The 14,209-nt window shown below is 44.5% G+C and overlaps 1 protein-coding gene across 3 annotated transcripts in view; it reads right to left on the bottom strand.

Moving 5' to 3' along the window:
• Positions 1-211: 211 nt before the first annotated feature.
• tab2 (TGF-beta activated kinase 1 (MAP3K7) binding protein 2) overlaps positions 212-14,209 on the bottom strand; it is a 100,749-nt gene continuing 86,751 nt past the window's right edge. For all 3 annotated transcript variants that reach the window (XM_061894094.1, XM_061894095.1, XM_061894096.1), the window contains one exon: positions 212-1,130. In XM_061894094.1, coding sequence (XP_061750078.1) covers positions 991-1,130 — 140 coding nt within the window. In that variant the 3' untranslated portion in view covers positions 212-990. The remainder of the gene's footprint in view (positions 1,131-14,209) is intronic.

The raw sequence follows: 14,209 nt of genomic DNA on the forward strand, positions 1-14,209 counted from the left end.
TCATGGACGCCCCTGCTTATTTCAGCAGGACAAGTGTTACAACAGCGTTGCTTCGAAGTAAAATAGTGCGGGTACTTTCCTGGCCCGCCTGCAGTCCAGACCTGTCTCCCATCAAAAATGTGTGGCGCATTATGAAGCGGAAAATACGACAACGGAGACCCCGGACTGAAGTTCTACATAAAACAAGAATGGGAAATAATTCCACTTTCAATTAGTTTCCTCAGTTTCCAAACGTTTATTGAGTGTTGTTAAAAGAAAAGGTGATGTAACACAGTGGTGAACATGCCCTTTCCCAACTACTTTGGCCAAGAAATTCTATTTGCAAAAAAAAAAAATATTTGAGTTTGAACATCAAATATCTTGTCTTTGTAGTGCATTCAACTGAATATGGGTTGAAAAGGATTTGCAAATCATTGTATTCCGTTTATATTTACATCTAACACAATTTCCCAACTCATATGGAAACGGGGTTTGTAAATAGTCATTGAAAGGAGAAGGTGTCTCCTTTCAATGACTATTGAAAGGAAATGGTGTGTTCTGTAAATAATGGCAGCATCCTGAAACGCCTACACAGCATCAGTGCAGCGTCAATACAGCAAGTGAGTGTGGCACACGCTCACTGACCCATCACTAAGTTGGAGGGTAAACATACTGTGACTCTGTCAACACTCAGCGAGGGGACGGCCACAAGTGTTCCTTTTGAGACACGGCAGAAATGGAGCAAAAAAAGGCTTAGAGTGATAATACTGTAGGAGAGCAGCGAGGTATCCAGGGAGGGGGGGAAGGGGAGCGGGGGGGAGTCTCCAAGGCGAGGTATGGTTGGACTGTGAGGGAGAAAGAGGCTGTAAACAGGATCCAGTCAAACCTTCGGGAGGGCAGCATTGAGGGAGGAAAGATGATGACAGCTCGTCAGGAAGAGGCACTTTGCTTCCCCACGCTGCGGGCCGAAGAGCGCGTTGTGGGGGGGGGGGGGGGCGTGGCCTCTCTGGCTCAGAAGTTGCGTGGGAACTCGCACTGTTCACAGCGGTTGAGGGCCGGGTGGTTGAGGAAGGTGCAGGCGGTGCAGCTCCACTGCGTGCCCTCGTCTTCCTCCTGGTCCGCCATGGCTTTCACGCTCACGCTGTCCGGCTCTGTCACAAGGTCACAAGGTCACAAGGTCACAAGGTCAAGCTAAACAGTCCTGCTCAAAAGTCTGCGTACACTTGTCAACGACATCGGCTGTCTCCGCTTTGCAATCATTTCTACGACTCTTCCTTTTTTTTTCTAATCGGAGCGCATAATTGCTCACAAAAAAACATTCACGAAGTTTGCTGCTTTGATCAATTTACTGAAAATGCGAGCACGTCTCCTCCAAACACATCCATTTTTGCTTCATCTGACATCACGTGGACAAAGATAAGACCTTCTGGAGCAGGGGTGCCCATTACGTCGATGGCGAGCTACCAGTCGACCGCGGGGGGTGTGTCAGTCGATACCCAGCCCATCCATCCATCCATCGTCTTCCGCTTATCCGAGGTCGGGTCGCGGGGACAGCAGCCTAAGCAGGGAAGCCCAGACTTCCCTATCTCCAGCCACTTCGTCTAGCTCTTCCCGGGGGATCCCGAGGCGTTCCCAGGCCAGCCGGGAGACATAGTCTTCCCAACGTGTCCTGGGTCTTCCCCGTGGCCTCCTACCAGCTGGACGTGCCCTAAACACCTCCCTAGGGAGGCGTTCGGGTGGCATCCTGACCAGATGCCCGAACCACCTCATCTGGCTCCTCTCCATGTGGAGGAGCAGCGGCTTTACTTTGAGTTCCTCCCGGATGGCAGAGCTTCTCACCCTATCTCTAAGGGAGAGACCTGGAAACTCATTTGGGCCGCTTGTACCCGTGATCTTATCCTTTCGGTCATGACCCAAAGCTCATGACCATAGGTGAGGATGGGAACGTAGATCGACCGGTAAATTGAGAGCTTTGCCTTCCGGCTCAGCTCCTTCTTCACCACAACGGATCGGTACAACGTCCGCATTACTGAAGACGCCGCACCGATCCGCCTGTCGATCTCACGATCCACTCTTCCCTCACTCGTGAACAAGACTCCTAGGTACTTGAACTCCTCCACTTGGGGCAGGGTCTCCTCCCCAACCCGGAGATGGCACTCCACCCTTTTCCGGGCGAGAACCATGGACTCGGACTTGGAGGTGCTGATTCTCATTCCGGTCGCTTCACACTCGGCTGCGAACCGATCCAGTGAGAGCTGAAGATCCCGGTCAGATGAAGATAGGTTTAGATACCCAGCCAGACTTTAAAAAAAAAAAAATAGACCTAAAAATGAGTGATCATCAATCTTCACCAAGACGTCACTTAAATGACATTCACGGTACCGGAGGGTCTTGTGAGATGACGCTGGCTGCTGCAAGATCATTATTATGAAAAAATGACCGAGAGGAAGGCGAGAAACACTTTTTATTTCAACAGACTCTCCTTCCGTCAAACCTCTAAAGGCCGACTGCACATTTCCTATCTTCACAATAAAAGCCCTGCTTCATGCTGCCTGCGCTAACTAAATACAGAGTCTCGGAAAACTGGCGTGCACAAGCGATCCCTCAGAAAGCTGGCGTGCACATCACTTGTGCACGCCAGCTTTCCGAGGCTCTTATTTTGTTAACGCAGGAAGCATGAAGCGGGGCTTTTATTGTGAAGATAGGAAATGTGCAGTCGGCCTTTAGAGTTTTGACGGAAGGGACGGCGCGAAAGTCTGTTGAAATAAAAAGTGTTTCTCGCCTTCCTCTCCGTCATTTTCTGCATTAATTGTGACAAGAGTTTGACTGATAACTGCAGTATGCAACATTTAAAAAAGAAACACCTTTATGTTGCTTATTATGTGTACTGTTGTTTATTCCAGTACAATAAAGTATTGTCATTGCTTAGAGCAGGGGTGTCCAAAGTTTTAACGGCCCCATGGCACATTTAAAAATTACTATGGAAAAAAAATAAAAAACATAAAAAGTGATATAAAAGAGCAAACAGGTGGAATGTAACAAGAAAACGTTGCAATGTTTACTCTAATAACACAAAGCTGCCATGCAGGCTGTTTCTTTCTTTAAAAAAAGAAAATAGTCAATCAACATCAATTAGGAATTATTGACCAATTCAAGGCTCCAATTACGTCACATTAAATATTCCACTTGGAGATATTTTTTGGAGGGCAATGTTGCATATTTTGTGTATTCCATATAAAAAACTGAGCTGTATTTTTTTTTTCTTCAAAAAAAGAGCCTAAAACAAACAAACAAAAAACATATACTACAAAAAAAACTTATAATTGACGAATAGTGAAGTGAAGTGAATTATATTTATATAGCGCTTTTCTCTAGTGAATGCAATCGCCTTTTTTTCCCCTAGTCCTTCACTCTAAATTTCCTCATCCACGAATCTTTCATCCTCGCTCAAACTAATGGGGAAATTGTCGCTTTCTTGGTCCGATTAGCTCTAGCTGCTGGAAGCTATAATTGTAAACAATGTTCAGATGTGAGGGGCCCCACAACCCGTGACGTCACGCGCACATCGTCTGCTACTTCCGGTACAGGCAAGTGAAGTGAATTGTGAATTATATTTATATAGCGCTTTTTCTCTAGTGACTCAAAGCGCTTTACATGGTGAAACCCAATATCTAAGTTACATTTAAACCAGTGTGGGTGGCACTGGGAGCAGGTGGGTAAAGTGTCTTGCCCAAGGACACAACGGCAGTGACTAGGATGGCGGAAGCGGGAATCGAACCTGCAACCCTCAAGTTGCTGGCACGGCCACTCTACCAACCGAGCTATAATAAATCTGAAGTTGATCTCGAGACCATTGTGTTAAAAGTGAACGGTAAAAAAATATATATATATATTTTTTTTCAACACTTTAATGAGTAGGACCCTTTTGGACCTTTGGATACTTTTCACAGTATCATGTTGGACACGCTCGACATCCATTGCTTTCGGTCCCCTGGGGGGGAGTTGCCCACATATGTGGTCCTCTCCAAGGTTCTCGTTGTCACCGATGTCCCACTGGGTGTGAGTTTTCCTTGCCCTTATGTGGGTCTACCGAGGATGGCATAGTGGTTTGTGCAGCCCTTTGAGACACTAGTGCCCACACTTTTTCCGCAGGCGAGCTACTTTTCAATTGACCAACTCGAGGGGATCTACCTCATTTATATATATCATTTATATTTATTTATTTATGAAAGAGACATTTTTGTAAACAAGTTAAATGTGTTTAATGATAATACAAGCATGTGTAACACATATAGATGTCTTTCTTTCACGAAGACAAGAATATAAGTTGGTGTATTACCTGATTCTGATGACTTGCATTGATTGGAATCAGACAGTAATGATGATAACGCCCACATTTTCAAATGGAGGAGAAAAAAAGTTGTCCTTTCTGTACAATACCACATGAAAGTGGTTGGTTTTTGGCATCTAATTCATCCAGCTTCCATACACTTTACAAGAAAAACATTGGCGGCAAATTCCGTAGCTTGCTTGATTGACATTCACGGCACCCGAGGGTCTGCTGCCAGTTCATTATTATGAAAAAATGACAGAGAGGAAGGCGAGAAACACTTTTTATTTCAACAGACTCTCGCGCCGTACCTTCCGTCAAAACTCTAAAGGCCGACTGCACATTTCCTATCTTCACAATAAAAGCCCTGCTTCATGCTGCCTGCGCTAACAAAATAAGAGTCCCGGAAAGCTGGCGTGCACAAGTGACGTGCACGCCAGCTTTCTGAGGGATCGCTTGTGCACGCCAGTTTTCCGAGACTCTGTATTTAGTGGGCAAGTGGGTAAAGTGTCTTGCCCAAGGACACAACGGCAGCGTCCTCCTGCAGCTGCTTGACTTCCCTCAGAGTCTCTAGCATCAACACACCCGTGGCCACACCCCTCCGACTTTCAGGTACTATTTAATTTCACTAAAACACTAGCAAAACAATAGAAAGATAATGGATTTTCCAGAATTATCCCTAGTAAATGTGTCTAATAACATCTGAATCTTCCCACTGCAATCGGCTTTTTTTTCTCTAGTCCTTCACTCTAAATTTCCTCATCCAGAAGTCTTTCATCCTCGCTCAAATTAATGGGGAAATTGTCGCTTTCTTGGTCCGAATAGCTCTAGCTGCTGGAGGCTATGATTGTAAACAATGTTCAGATGTGAGGAGCTCCACAACCCGTGACGTCACGCGCACATCGTCTGCTACTTCCGGTACAGGCAAAGTTTATTTATTAGCGACCAAAAGTTGCAAACTTTATCGTGGATGTTCTCTACTAAATCCTTTCAGCAAAAATATGGCAATATCGCGTAATGATGAAGTATGACACATAGAATGGACCTGCTATCCCCGTTTAAATAAGAAAATCTCATTCCAGTAGGCCTTTAAGTATTTGGATGCCAGCCAGACAAACAGCAGAAAAACAGCCCCAAAGCATGATGTTTCCACCACTATAGTTCACAGTAGGTATGGTGTTCTTGGGATGCAACTCAGTATTCTTCTTCCTCCAAACACGACGAGTTAAGTTTATACCAAAAAGTTCTATTTTGGTTTCATCTAACCACATGACATCCTCCCAATCCTCTGCTGTATCATCCATGTGCTATCTGGCAAACTTCAGACGAGCCTGGACATGCGCTGGCATAAGCAGGGGGACACGTCTGGCACTGCAGGATTTTATTCCCTGTCGGCGTAGTGTGTTACTGATGGTAACCTTTGTTACTTTGGTCCCAGCTCTCTGCAGGTCATTCACCAGGTCCTCCCGTCTGGTTCTGGGGATGCAACTGAGTATTCTTCTTCCTCCAAACCCGGCGAGTTGAGTTTATACCAAAATGGATACATGGATGATACAGCAGAGGATTGGGAGAATGTCATGTGGTCAGATGAAAGCAAAATAGAACTTTTTGGTATAAACTCAACTTGTGGTGTTTGGAGGAAGAAGAATACTGAGTTGCATCCCAAGAACACCATACCTACTGTGAAGCATGGGGGTGGAAACATCATGCTTTGGGGCAGTTTTTCTGCTATATATTAACATTCCTGTTAAAAACATTATTTAAGGGGTAAGAAACCCCAGTAATGTAATGCCCGCAGCTAAAAGCAACTGTGTGAGAACATATAATCGAATATTACGATATACTAATTTTCTATATGGCACAGAGACAAACCTGCGATATATCGTTTATATCGATATATCGCCCAGCCCTACTATGTATCAACAATCCTGCTGACCACCTACTTCAACTGCTGTGACGTAGATGAGCATCGTCAGTAATTAGATGAGCATAGTAACTAGTATATGATGCAGATTAGGGATGCACCGAAATGAAAATTTGTGGCCGAAGCCGAAACCGAATAAAATTTGAGCGCTTGGCCGAAGGCCGGATACCAAATACCGAATAATAAATGCAGTTTTTCACAACTTTTTTATATTGCATAAATAGCCTAGAATACATTTTTAAACATGTTTTTCAAATAAAGAAATTTTTTATTGAATATTGACATTTTTTTATATTCCAGTAGCCTTTGCTTTTCAAAAAAATCACAGTTTTTCAAACAAAACACGCATTCCAAAAAAAATAAAGTGCATTAAAGTGGATAAACCCACAACAAATGAATTATTGTCCCTTTGGCAAAAGTCTCCTTAGCCACAGTAGATATGCTAATAATGTATACAGAAGGCTCAAGTAAATCTCAATTAAGTGTGTGCTTGTAACCTCATACACTTATACAGGTAGCCTACACAACAGGCTAATAATGTAAACAGAGGCCCCACTAAATCTCAATTAAGTGTGTGCTTGTAACCTCATACACTTATACAGGTACACAACATATCCCAGGCCAGAACAGATTTGACAATAACAGTACTTCAGCTTCAGAATAAAAAGAAGGAAACTAACTATGTACAAAACAATTTAAATTTAACACTGCACGTTGGTTGATTGCGTCACCGCGTCAAAAAATTGCGTCACACGCCACTATTCGGCCTGGTTTTTAACTCATTCAACCGTAGGCCGAATGTGGCTTTTTTTGCCATATTCGGTTACCGATTAATCGGTGCATCCCTAATGCAGATTCCAAGCATGTAAAGACTTAGTATAGTTGAAAATTTAGATTCATCAGGAAAGACGGGCGCACATCTTAATGGCAGCTACACTTTACATCTTAAATATCTCCCCAAAAAAATGATTCAGGAATATTCGGTGGGCCAGATCGAAAAGCGTAACGGCCCCAGGTCTGGTGAAGGGGATCTGTACTTGTCGGCAGTGTTAGCATACAGTAAGTCTGATGTCTTATCGCTGGTGTGGCAGGTTGCAGAGCTCGGTGGGGGTAGAGACGCCATGAAGTGGTTCGGGTGTGGTGTTTGCAGACTGTGCAGTGGGAGGGATCGATGTCACTATGACCGCGCGGCAAGAAAGTCAACATCTCTGACGTCCACGTGCCTGCAGTCACCGCCACTTCTTCACAGTCCGGTAAAACGGTCGTGTCAGCTATTTCCTGGCCGAGGTGTGTCATGTAGCCAAGAATTAATTACTACCATCAACTCACAATAAAACTGTCAACCCAGCAGGAAGCAGCAGTTGTACAATTAAAAGCCTACTGAAAATACTAGCGACCACGCAGTCTGATAGTTTATATATCAATGATGAAATATTAACAATGCAACACATGCCAATAAGGCCTTTTTAGTTTACTAAATTGCAATTTCAAATTTCGCGCAAAGTATCCTGTTGAAAAAGTCGGTATGATGATGACGTCTCGGATTGTGGCGGACATTTTTTTCCAGCCCGATCCAAGCTTTAAGTAGTCTGCTTTAATCGCATAATTACACAGTAATCTGGATATCTGTGTTGCTGAATCTTTTGCAATTTTTTCAATTAATAATGGAGACGTCAAAGAAGAAAGATGTAGGTGGGAAGCGGTGTATTGCGGCTGCCTTTAGCAACACAAACCGGTGTTTCCTTGTTTACATTCCCGAAGGTGAACAGAGCGGTCAAGCGAACATGGTTCACGACCTCATGTCAACCGGCAGGTTTCGCTGAGAAAATTGTGGTTATGAGTCAGCTCTTACCGCAGACATGAGCAGAGCTGGCGTCCTCCTGCACCTACAAACTCTCTTACCTCCTCCCACCGGAGACACAGGCGGTCACCACACCCCTCCGACTTTCAGGTACCATATAATCTCACTAAAACACTAGTAACACAATAAGCAGATAAGGGATTTTCCAGAATTATCCTACTAAATGTGTCTAATAACATCTGAAACGCTCTCACCTTTTCTTTTTTTTTTCCCCTCCTAGTCCTTCACTCTCACTATCCTCATCCACTAATCTTTCATCCTCGCTCAAATTAATGGGGAAATCGGCGCTTCCTCAGTCCGAATCGCTCTCGCTGCTGGTGGCCATGATTGTAAACAATGTTCAGATGTGAGGAGCTCCACAACCCGTGACGTCACTTGCACATCGTCTGCTACTTCCGGTACAGGCAAGGCTTTTTTATTAGCGACCAAAAGTTGCAAACTTTATCGTCGATGTTCTCTACTAAATCCTTTCAGCAAAAATATGGCAATATGGCGAAATCCTCAAGTATGACATAGAATGGACCCGCTATCTTTAAGTATTCTGCTTTAATCGCATAATTACACAGTATTCTGGACATCTGTGTTGCTGAATCTTTTGCAATTTGTTCAGTTAATAATGGAGACGTCAAAGAAGAAAGATGTAGGTGGGAAGCGGTGTATTGCGGCTGCCTTTAGCAACACAAACCGGTGTTTCCTTGTTTACATTCCTGAAGGTGAATGGAGCGGTCAAGCGAACATGGTTCCTGACCACATGTCAACTGGCAGGTTTCGCTGAGAAAATTGTGGTTATGAGTCAGCTCTTACCGCAGACATGAGCGGAGCTCGCGTCCTCCTGCAGCTGCGAACTCTCTTACCTCCTCCCACCGGAGACACTGGCGGTCACCACATCCCTCCGACTTTCAGGTACCATATAATCTCACTAAAAGACTAGTAACACAATAAGCAGATTAGGGATTTTCCACAATTATCCTAGTAAATGTGTCTAATAACATCTGAATCGCTCTCACTGCCCTCGCCTTTTTTTGTTTTTTCCTAATCCTTCACTCTCACTATCCTCATCCACTAATCTTTCATCCTCGCTCAAATTAATGGGGAAATCGTCGCTTTCTCGGTCCGAATCGCTCTCGCTGCTGGTGGCCATGATTGTAAACAATGTTCAGATGTGAGGAGCTCCACAACCCGTGACGTCACGCGCACATCGTCTGCTACTTCCGGTACAGGCAAGGCTTTTTTATTAGCGACCAAAAGTTGCGACCTTTATCGTCGATGTTCTCTACTAAATCCTTTCAGCAAAAATATGGCAATATTGCGAAATGATCAAGTATGACATAGAATGGACCCGCTATCTTTAAGTAGTCTGCTTTAATCGCATAATTACACAGTATTCTGGACATCTGTGTTGCTGAATCTTTTGCAATTTGTTCAATTAATAATGGAGACGTCAAAGAAGAAAGATGTAGGTGGGAAGCGGTGTATTGCGGCTGCCTTTAGCAACACAAACCGGTGTTTCCTTGTTTACATTCCCGAAAGGAGAAGCTTTACTATGGAACAGGCGAACATGGTTCCCGACCACATGTCAACCGGCAGGTTTCGGTGAGAAAATTGTGGTAATAAGTCGGCTCTTATCGCAGACATGAGCGGAGCTCGCGTCCTCCTGCAGCTACGAACTCTCTTACCTCCTCCCACCGGAGACACTGGCGGTCACCACACCCCTCCGACTTTCAGGTACCATATAATCTCACTAAAACACTAGTAACACAATAAGCAGATTAGGGATTTTCCACAATTATCCTAGTAAATGTGTCTAATAACATCTGAATCGCTCCCACCATTTTTTCCCCCCCCCTAGTCCTTCACTCTCACTATACTCATCCACTAATCTTTCACACTCGCTCAAATTAATGGGGGAAATCGTCGCTTTCTCGGTCCGAATCGCTCTCGCTGCTGGTGGCCATGATTGTAAACAATGTTCAGATGTGAGGAGCTCCACAACCCGTGACGTCACGCGCACATCGTCTGCTACTTCCGGTACAGGCAAGGTTTATTTATTAGCGACCAAAATTTGCAACCTTTATCGTCGATGTTCTCTACTAAATCCTTTCAGCAAAAATATGGCAATATCGCGAAATGATCAAGTATGACATAGAATGGACCCGCTATCTTTAAGTAGTCTGCTTTAATTGCATAATTACACAGTATTCTGGACGTCTGTGTTGCTGAATCTTTTGCAATTTGTTCAGTTAATAATGGAGACGTCAAAGAAGAAAGATGTAGGTGGGAAGCGGTGTATTGCGGCTGCCTTTAGCAACACAAACACAGCTGGTGTTTCCTTGTTTACATTCCCGAAGGTGAACAGAGCGGTCAAGCGAACATGGTTCCCGACCACATGTAAACCGGCAGGTTTAAAGGGGGAAATTGTGGTAATAAGTTGGCTCTTACCGCAGACATGAGCGGAGCTTGCGTCCTCCTACAGCTGCAGGCTCTCTTACCTCTTCCCACCGGAGACACTGGCGTTCACCACACCCCTCCGACTTCAGGTACCATATAATCTCACTAAAACACTAGTAACACAATAAGCAGATAAGGGATTTTCCAGAATTATCCTAGTAAATGTGTCTAATAACATCTGAATCGCTGTCACTGCCCTCGCATTTTTATTTTTTATTTTTTGCCTAGTCCTTCACTCTCACTATCTTCATCCACTAATCTTTCATCCTCGCTCAAATTAATGGGGAAATCGTCGCTTTCTCGGTCCGAATCTCTCTCGCTGCTGGTGGCCATGATTGTAAACAATGTTCAGATGTGAGGAGCTCCACAACCCGTGACGTCACGCGCACATCGTCTGCTACTTCCGGTACAGGCAAGGCTTTTTTATTAGCGACCAAAAGTTGCGACCTTTATCCTCGATGTTCTTTACTAAATCCTTTCAGCAAAAATATGGCAATATCGCGAAATGATCAAGTATGACATAGAATGGACCCGCTATCTTTAAGTAGTCTGCTTTAATCGCATAATTACACGGTATTCTGGACATCTGTGTTGCTGAATCTTTTGCAATTTGTTCAATTAATAATGGAGACGTCAAAGAAGAAAGATGTAGGTGGGAAGCGGTGTATTGCGGCTGCCTTTAGCAACACAAACCGGTGTTTCCTTGTTTACATTCCCGAAGGTGAACAGAGCGGTCAAGCGAACATGGTTCCCGACCACATGTCAACCGGCAGGTTTCGGTGAGAAAATGGTGGTAATAAGTCGGCTCTTACCGCAGACATGAGCGGAGCTTGCGTCCTCCTGTAGCTGCGGACTCTCTTAACTCCTCCCACCGGAGACACTGGCGGTCACCACACCCCTCCGACTTTCAGGTACCATATAATCTCACTAAAACACTAGTAACACAATAAGCAGATAAGGGATTTTCCAGAATTCTCCTAGTAAATGTGTCTAATAACATCTGAATCGCTCTCACTGCCCTCGCCTTTTTTTTTTTTCTAGTCCTTCACTCTCACTATCCTCATCCACTAATCTTTCATCCTCGCTCAAATTAATGGGGAAATCGTCGCTTTCTCGGTCCGAATCGCTCTCGCTGCTGGTGGCCATGATTGTAAAAAATTCTCAGATGTGAGGAGCTCCACAACCCGTGACGTCACGCGCACATCGTCTGCTACTTCCGGTACAGGCAAGGCTTTTTTATTAGCGACCAAAAGTTGCGACCTTTATCCTCGATGTTCTCTACTAAATCCTTTCAGCAAAAATATGGCAATATCGCGAAATGATCAAGTATGACATAGAATGGACCTGCTATCTTTAAGTAGTCTGCTTTAATCACATAATTCCACAGTATTCTGGACATCTGTGTTGCTGAATCTTTTGCAATTTGTTTAATTAACAATAGAGACGTCAAAGAAGAAAGATGTAGGTGGGAAGCGGTGTATTGCGGCTGCCTTTAGCAACACAAACCGGTGTTTCCTTGTTTACATTCCCGAAAGGAGAAGCTTTACTATGGAACAGGCGAACATGGTTCCCGACCACATGTCAACCGGCAGGTTTCGGTGAGAAAATTGTGGTAATAAGTCGGCTCTTACCGCAGACATGAGCGGAGCTCGCGTCCTCCTGCAGCTGTGAACTCTCTTACCTCCTCCCACCGGAGACACAGGCGGTCACCACACCCCTCCGACTTTCAGGTACCATATAATCTCACTAAAACACTAGTAACACAATAAACAGATTAGGGATTTTCCAGAATTATCCTAGTAAATGTGTCTAATAACATCTGAATCGCTCTCACTGCCCTCACCTTTTTTTTTTCTTTCTTCCTAATCCTTCACTCTCACTATCCTCATCCACTAATCTTTCATCCTCGCTCAAATTAATGGGGAAATCGTCGCTTTCTCGGTCCGAATCGCTCTCGCTGCTGGTGGCCATGATTGTAAAAAATGTTCAGATGTGAGGAGCTCCACAACCCGTGACGTCACGCGCACATCGTCTGCTACTTCCGGTACAGGCAAGGTTTATTTATTAGCGACCAAAAGTTGCAAACTTTATCGTGGATGTTCTCTACTAAATCCTTTCAGCAAAAATATGGCAATATCGCGAAATGATGAAGTATGACACATAGAATGGACCCGCTATCTTTAAGTAGTCTGCTTTAATCGCATAATTACACAGTAATCTGGACATCTGTGTTGCTGAATCTTTTGCAATTTGTTCAATTAATAACGGAGACGTCAAAGAAGAAAGATGTAGGTGGGAAGCGGTGTATTGCGGCTGCCTTTAGCAACACAAACCGGTGTTTCCTTGTTTACATTCCCGAAGGTGAACAGAGCGGTCAAGCGAACATGATTCCCGACCACATAACAACCGGCAGGTTTCGGTGAGAAAATTGTGGTAATAAGTCGGCTCTTACCGCAGACATGAGCGGAGCTTGCGTCCTCCTGCAGCTGTGAACTCTCTTACCTCCTCCCACCGGAGACACAGGCGGTCACCACACCCCTCCGACTTTCAGGTACCATATAATCTCACTAAAACACTAGTAACACAATAAACAGATTAGGGATTTTCCAGAATTATCCTAGTAAATGTGTCTAATAACATCTGAATCGCTCTCACTGCCCTCACCTTTTTTTTTTCTTTCTTCCTAATCCTTCACTCTCACTATCCTCATCCACTAATCTTTCATCCTCGCTCAAATTAATGGGGAAATCGTCGCTTTCTCGGTCCGAATCGCTCTCGCTGCTGGTGGCCATGATTGTAAAAAATGTTCAGATGTGAGGAGCTCCACAACCCGTGACGTCACGCGCACATCGTCTGCTACTTCCGGTACAGGCAAGGTTTATTTATTAGCGACCAAAAGTTGCAAACTTTATCGTGGATGTTCTCTACTAAATCCTTTCAGCAAAAATATGGCAATATCGCGAAATGATCAAGTATGACATAGAATGGACCCGCTATCTTTAAGTAGTCTGCTTTAATCGCATAATTACACAGTAATCTGGACATCTGTGTTGCTGAATCTTTTGCAATTTGTTCAATTAATAACGGAGACGTCTAAGAAGAAAGATGTAGGTGGGAAGCGGTGTATTGCGGCTGCCTTTAGCAACACAAACCGGTGTTTCCTTGTTTACATTCCCGAAGGCGAACAGAGCGGTCAAGCGAACATGGTTCCCGACCACATGTCAACCGGCCGGTTTCGGTGAGAAAATTGTGGTAATAAGTCAGCTCTTACCGCAGACATGAGCGGAGCTTGCGTCCTCCTGCAGCTGCGGACTCTCTTACCTCCTCCCACCGGAGACACTGGCGGTCACCACACCCCTCCGACTTTCAGATACCATATAATGTCACTAAAACACTAGTAACACAATAAGCAGATAAGGGACTTTCCAGAATTCTCCTAGTAAATGTGTCTAATAACATCTGAATCGCTCTCACTGCCCTCGCCTTTTTTTTTTTTCTAGTCCTTCACTCTCACTATCCTCATCCACTAATCTTTCATCCTCGCTCAAATTAATGGGGAAATCGTCGCTTTCTCGGTCCGAATCGCTCTCGCTGCTGGTGGCCATGATTGTAAACAATGTTCAGATGTGAGGAGCTCCACAACCCGTGACGTCACGCGCACATCGTC

Source organism: Nerophis ophidion, linkage group LG03 (genome assembly GCF_033978795.1).
Source record: "Nerophis ophidion isolate RoL-2023_Sa linkage group LG03, RoL_Noph_v1.0, whole genome shotgun sequence".
Classification (NCBI taxonomy): domain Eukaryota; kingdom Metazoa; phylum Chordata; class Actinopteri; order Syngnathiformes; family Syngnathidae; genus Nerophis; species Nerophis ophidion.